This window comes from Atta cephalotes, assembly GCF_000143395.1.
Source record: "Atta cephalotes unplaced genomic scaffold scaffold00013, whole genome shotgun sequence".
Lineage (NCBI taxonomy): Eukaryota > Metazoa > Arthropoda > Insecta > Hymenoptera > Formicidae > Atta > Atta cephalotes.
The window spans coordinates 2,116,015-2,123,702 of NW_012130077.1; the positions used below are offsets into that span (position 1 = coordinate 2,116,015).

At 35.6% G+C, this 7,688-nt stretch overlaps 1 protein-coding gene across 1 annotated transcript in view; it reads left to right on the forward strand.

Moving 5' to 3' along the window:
* The first annotated feature begins 286 nt into the window (after positions 1-286).
* The window catches only part of LOC105617468 (B-cell lymphoma/leukemia 11A), a 19,557-nt gene continuing 12,155 nt past the window's right edge, over positions 287-7,688 (forward strand). The window contains exons 1-2 of the mRNA XM_012199025.1: positions 287-299; positions 6,209-6,658. Coding sequence (XP_012054415.1) covers positions 287-299; positions 6,209-6,658 — 463 coding nt within the window. The remainder of the gene's footprint in view (positions 300-6,208; positions 6,659-7,688) is intronic.

Below are 7,688 nucleotides of genomic sequence, written 5' to 3' on the forward strand. Positions count from 1 at the left end.
GCCCTTGGCCGGCCCTGTACACATCTGATGCTCCAGTCAGCATCCGAACATGGACGAAATGAGATCTCGTACACGGCAATGAGAATCGATCCGCGTTCCCCGAAAATTAAACGAAAGCGTCGCTCGCGAGGACGAAGAGCCCTCGCTAGAACGGCGATTTCGCGTCGCGTTCAATCGGATCCACAACCGCGCGATCGATCCTCACGATTGATTCTAACAGTGAATTTGGCCCCAACAGGAATATTCGGATACACGTTGTAACGTAACTGGCGCAGGACGACGAGCAATGGCGCATAAAGGTAATTATGGCCGATATGAACAAGTCGGCAGTTTCTACGCAAGCGATATTATCTCTTATCAGGCGATTTGCGCAAGACATTAATACAGCGTTGATAACCAGATAACTTAACCTGCGATGAAGCGTTGCAAGAAATTACGTGAATATATGATGCTACTCAGGTACTGAAGATATATAATTTGGGGGAATTTTGGAGAATTCCATCCAAATGTTATCACGACTCATCGAGCATGAAGAGATGTTTAAAGATTTCAATTTCTTGTTTGGATTTGGAATATATCTTCACTGATAAAAAATATTTTAACTTTAAGTAAATCATTTGTTCGAATAGCATCAACTAAATATTTACTGAATTTGATATGTTTATTTGGTATAAGAACCATTAATTTAATTTAACAATCATTTTTTTAATAAATAAATATTCATTAAAATATTTAGTTGGCACTATTCAAATAAATATTTATTAAAATTTAATGCATTGTTCTCTCAATGTTGGATTTGTTATATAAAGAATTTTATGCTTTTTATATACGAATATAAAAGAGATTTCAAGTCTAAATGAGAAAAAAAGCAAATGTACCACCGTATATCGGATTATAGTAAATTATGATAGAAGAAATCATTTTTAGATAGCTAAAAGTATGACGTTCCAGACGCCGATAAATGTCGCGACGACATTCTATTATGGATAAGACGATATTTGCGATCACGTCACGGATCTGTCCATCTCGGGTGCGTCGATACAGACGTGTGCCGGAAATCTATCCGTTTTCCCGATCGGTTTCTGTATTTCGCCGGGAGATCGGCTGCCACGTACGTCGCGTCGCGTCGCGTCGCGTCGCGGTGGCAACGATGGTGGGCGTCCGATACCTCCTCGGTCGGCGAAGGAAATTGCCGCGACCCAATACTAATGGATAATGGAATTATTGGTTACGGTCGGAACTCGCCCTGGGGATGATCGTAATTCAATTGCTCCGATGTGTCCTCTGGACGTTTTGACAGGACGGATGTTCTAACAAGGATACCGCCTCGGGATATCTTCGCCCGTTTCTCTGTGTGCAAGCTATGTGCACTCGCGTGAATCTAACGAAAATTTCGTGAAAAAACGTCGAATTCTAGTGAATGTTCCGATGGTCAAACATAATGCAAGGAATTAAAGTATTGTCGTGAAATTAAAGGCAATTAGATGTTAGGCTACGATTCGACATTATGACAAATGATCTATGTTTATGGCTTTTATGGCAAAAACAAATTAAGAAACAAATTTAGATTCAACTTTGAATTCTCATCAAAATCAAAAATAAATAACTTTTTTTTAATATAATCGTGTGCGTTTTTAAAAATTAATATAATAATATTATATATAGCATAGCCATAACATTTATAAGATCATAAATTAAATCCATCTCGTAAGGATTACATCATTAATCGACATTGTAAATCATAAAATTCAAATTAAATTGATTTTCAATCAAGAATCGGGATTTATCTGCGTTGGATGTTAAAGAAAAACAATTGATAGTATCCTACACAAACTATCGCGAAGAATCGATTCTCCGACCGATCTGGCGTATCTTGCTAAGGACATAAGAAGGAAAATTAATGTGAAAAACTAATAACCTCGGAACATTTCCCGCAGAGATTCCCGCGTCCTTCCATTCGTGGATGGAAATTACAAGGACGCCCACAATAGGGACCACTGGGCTTGGTGATCGCAACATTACGGATGTATAGGCCAATTTGTAAGCAATCCAACTTAGATTCGCCGGGCAATATTATATTTTTACGTTATCTTCCTTCCTGGCAATTCACATCCTCTCTCCCCTCTTTCCCGTATACGTGATTCGTTCAGATGCAACGCGTTTATTTTTATGCGGCAAGTAATTGTCCTCATCAAAATCAGAAATGTGTATGCAATCTAATAGTTTCGTATACTGATAATGATAATAAAATTGTTTCTGATTTTCCACATGAAATGTTTTATTGTATTAATGAGCATTTTGTTGCTTCGTTGTAAAATAATTATTTGAAAATATATTTTTCAAAATGTTTCTAAATTAATGAACTACAAATTATCTTCTTAATTTCAGTATCAAGTTTTTCCTCGGTTGTTTATTTTTTATATCTAATGAAAAATTTCAATGTGAAAAAATTACAATTTTTTTATGTTGATTATTATTAATGTATATATTCCTTGTTCATTATTAATGTATATATTCTTATTAATACATTTACCGTAGTTTTCAAAATATACATTATTTTAGAACAATTTTTAGTGAAAGAGAAGTAACGTTTACACTGAAAAAAACTAAATTTTAGTAAATATTTGTTTGAATTGTTTTAAGTAAATATTTACTAAATGTAAACATATTTATTTGATAGAGAAATCTTCAATTTGATTTAACTATCACTTTTTATTGAGTAAATATTCACTTATTGTAAGTAAATGTTTACTTAGAACTATTTGAAGAAATATGTATTAAGTATTCCGTAAATTTATTTTTTATGCAGATTCCAATAAAATTGCAATATAACGAAATGCATTGCGGATCATACATCGCATAAAAAAACGACATTAAACGGTGGCAGAAGATGTACGTGGATAAATAGGCGGGTGATTTATGAAGTGGCGAAGAGACACGTGTCTACTCCGTTCTCTTCCTCCTTCGCTCACCTTAAGCTCGTGAGGCTGCCGGTTCTCGCGCAGGGGTTGCGGAGGGTTCTCTACGCTGCCGACAGTTTTGGTCCAACATCTGCCCCCGAAAAAACAAAAGCCCATTGTCGCTAACGACCGGTCGCGCGTCTCTTGTTTCTAACCGAGCGCTTTTGAATCGTAGGCGAATAACGGATCCGAGAGAGTCCATTCAGGCGACTCACCGTTCCTTCCATTCGCTCTCGCTAAACCTCTCCTCGGTCGTCGTATCCAACTCGACCGATTTTCTTTTTTTCACTGGCAACAGGACCACAAGCAGGACCAGACGTCGCTTCGCCTTACCTCCGGGATTTTTATCGAAAATTTTATCGGATTTTTACCATCGTTATTTTGCTCCCTTCTTTCTTTCGCGTTCGATTGTCAACGACGATCTCGGACAAACGCGATTAAAATCTCGCGTTCCTACGAAGAATGCGAGACGTCGCCGAGGCGCAATTGTCTCGTTCGAACACGAGTCTCGAGACATCGAGACTTTGCGAACTTATCTCGCTTCCTGCTACCGTCATTCTTCCGGTGAAAAACGAGAAGCTGCAGATAGCAACCGTGAAAAAAAGTTTCACTGCTCGTATGAAGCGATTCTGAATGGTAAAGCGCTTGAAAAATTGATTCTTATCGGAATCTCTCGATAGTTTAGATCTATTAAAAATATTTTTATAGCCTTGTTCTTGGTTGTAAAGAAAATACATCGAAGCGCTATCGATGAATTGTTATGGAATTGTTATTGCTGAGATATATCGTTTGAGCTGTGGTAATTTTACAATGTCATTAGGAAGTGAGAGAATTTATAAATATATAGTAGATCGGGTAATCTTTGTGTTCAATAAATTCTCTATATTTGGCAATGTATGCACGCAAAACAGGATGCCAAAAATCTCTTAGAGACTTATACTCAGATATAATTAAATAATTATCAGATATAATTAAAAATTCATTATAAAAATTTTGTCTCGATATAAATTCAATAAATTACCTAAATATTTTATATTATATAAAAAAAACAACTGTAAAAGTCGATTATAATTATTTCAAATATTTCTTTAATTATTCTCTACTTAGAAATAATTGTAGTCGGTTGAAAACTGACTATAACTCAAGTTCAATCGGGATGTAATTCACATCTTAAAGGGTTGAAGCATACTCGAGTTTGCGCCCTGGCCATTGGTCAAGCGAGCTCCGCCCAGAAAGAATCGAACGCCGTCGCGCACCGATGAAAAGTGAGAAACGAAGAAGGAAGTACCGATGAAAAGTGAGAACGAAGAAGGAAGACAGCAGTAGTTAAGGGTAAACAAACAGGGGTATAAAGGCTGCAAAAAAATAAAGAAGCGAACGAAAGAGAAAAGCGAAGATCCCTCGAGAAGCACCACGAAAGTGAAACAAAGATAACAAAAACGGAGACAAAGGGAGAAACGAAGACTGGAACGAAGGGAGAGGAAGGGGAAGGGAGCAGAGAAAACGACTGCCAAGACGGTGGAGGGTTTTTCTTGTTTCATCGCGAGCTTGGTGTGTTCCCATTCGGATAGATACGGACACTCAACTCGACGAGGGAAAGATCGATGTATGAAACTCTTGCCAATCTCTATGTTAATGCGCGAAATGTATGAGAGAAAGGACATAAGACATCGCGAGGAGTTCTGGTGTAGTTTCTCTTGAAGGACACTCAAAAATGAATTGTTACGTCTGCGGCTGACCTCGGGCCCTTTGCTCCTTGGACGACGGTGAATTATAACGGTTACGTAAGAGGAAATTAGTCCTGTTTGTTACGAGGAAAGTTCTCTCATTCAGATTAGGCGAATACCGTCTGCGGTCTATTTATCGTTAAAAGGAAATGGCTAAGATTGAATCATGAAAATAAAAAAAAAGAAATTTTAATTTCAAAAACGAAATTTTATGGGAGAGAAAAGAATCCCTTTATTTTCTTATGCATATGCAATATACATGGAAAGAATGATTTTGCTCAAGTATTTAAAAATTTAATTAGCTGCTAAATCAAATTTGAAAATAATTTTGTTGGATCATCAAAGTAATTATGCAGAACGCTTAAGCGTTTATGACGACGCTGCAAAAAATTTTAATATTCTAGCAAATAATTTGAGTATCACACATAATTATGATGATACAACCAAATTTTTTTCAGATCTCGCGATCTAAATTTTTATATACTTGAGTAAAAAATTCTTCTCTGTTCTTACTGCTCTTTTTCTGTGTATTGATATTTTCACTATTTTCTATGAAAAGCAAGATGTGTTATAGAAAATGTTTTCAAACTCGTTATTCAATTTCATTAAAATACACATAATGTTTAATTTTGATTTCCTTAATTCAATTAATCGCTATCATACACACACATACCTATACAAATACAAGTTTTACGGCTCCCAGCGAAACGAAATGCTCATCGAATCGTTCGTTTTGATATCTCATCACGGGATTATGACTGCAGTCAGTTAATAGGTATCGTAAATTGTAATGATTAATGCCTCGCTGTGAATAATGCACAAGACATATGTCTACACTTGGTTATATAATGACATCTATAACATGTACATATCAATAGTAATAAGCCGATACTGCTTTCACTATTCGTAGTTGGAGTCCAGAAACGATAATTAGGTTTCCTTTTTTTGCAACACGATTGCATTAATGTGTTGTTTATTATACAATAGAATTGAATATTATGTACCATCAAATTTTATCATTTATGATTATCATTTGAATAACGTAATTTTATATTACTAATATAGAGAAAATTATTTCTCAAGTAAACAATAGTGATAGAAATATTATTATTTTCTTTCTAAACAGAAAGCTTGTATAAAGTCCTATTTTCAAAACGAGAATCTTGATGATCGTTTAATGTTTTTATGATATCGCTATCAATTAATAATTCAAGAACAATAATGTTCAAGAAATTAATGTTCATATTACTATCCCAAAAATAATTAAATATATAAAAATTATATAATTAAATAAGAAATAAGTGTAACAAAGTCGAAACTATGTATGTGTATATTTCTCTTTCTCCCTAAAATTTTTTAGAGTGAATCTCTAAAGAATGAAATCTTACTTTTTTTTTCAAAATTGGTTCAATTTTCATTCTTTAGAGTGAGATTTCAAAGAATTTAAAGAATTATCATACTAACTCGCCAACTATTTAATAAAAATTCCATCTAAACGAGATGTATCTTTCTCTGTTACAGCGGAAACCTCGCAAAGTACTACGTCCCCAGACACCGTCCAATGCGGGGGCTGCAGGGCGTCCTACCCCCTCGGAGAGATTGTCCGGTTCATCGAGCACAAGGTCAATCATTGTCGGAGCACCCTCCAGGGCTGCCACAGTCCACCGGCAACGGCCGCGCCGGAGGACTCCGACCCAGAGGACGCTCTCACTCTGAAGACCACTGATCCGGACTCGAAGTTGAACTCGGTACCCAGCATCTCTGCGCCCATCAACAAGAGAAGCGGACGACTGGAGAGTCCGCCAACGCCTCAAGGTCCAGGACCGGATACCGGAAGTCCGATCGACCTAAAGGCAAGTGCCAGCTCGACGCCAAAAAGACGGACGGAAGCACCAGATGAGGACAAAGAGGATCTTCCGAAGAAGCAGAAAACCGAGTCCGTGGATGCTGATACGAACACAGTAAATTCTGGTAAATTTCTGCACTTCTCTTTCTCTAGATTATTTTATTACGTATTTTATTTCAAGTAACAAATAAATATTGAAGCATATTGTTAGAATCAATCAATAAATTTGCATTGTTGTGAAATGAAATATGCAACGTGAGATTCAATCATAAAATAATAACTCTTATGAAATCATTTAAAAAATTTCCGATTCCCAATTTCGCGTTTTGTATCATAGATTCTGAATTTGGCAACGGTCTGAACGAGAAAATATGTCAAGGATTTCCTATATCGTAGTAGGTGTGCATCGAGGAAATTATCGTGCAGGGAAACTATATTTCGGAATCTTTCTGGTTTGGCGAATTGTTGGTTTGTTCGAAAAGGGCGATAGAAGGTGTTTTAAAGTACAGTTATAGGGGGCTGCCATATGATGTCGAACCTGGCCGAATGAACACGAACAATGGATCAGTGAATTCGATTTTTGAATTTAAACCGCCCGCTCAGGGATTGGGGTGAACCTGCCCCTCATGCCTCCTTTCCCGCCGCTCCTCTGACCCCCTTTTGTCAGGCAGTACATTGTCGTATGTCGAAGGGTTTAACGCGCGAGCGTTCTTATTTGGCGACGCGACATTCTAGATACGAAAGTACTACATTAGCTTCAGGTTTTTTTTACGTAACACCAAAACACGAAATTGAAAAATTGTTTTAATTTTTTAAATTGTAAATTTGAATTATACATGTTTACAGAATGATTGTATTATAAAAAAAAAGGAAAAGTTTCGAAAGAGAATTATATTTTATTCAACTAAAATTATTATATTATTTAAAATAAATTTAAAAATTATATATAATTTTTAAAATTAATATATTGTTATAATTCCATCCTCTCTCTTTTTATAAATATATCAGATACAAGTATTTTTATCTTTTAACGAATAAAACAATATTATTAATATATTAATTTTGCAATAAGGATTTATATAATAATAAATTATCTTTCATATTATGATTATATATATATATATATATATATATATATATATATTATTATTATAT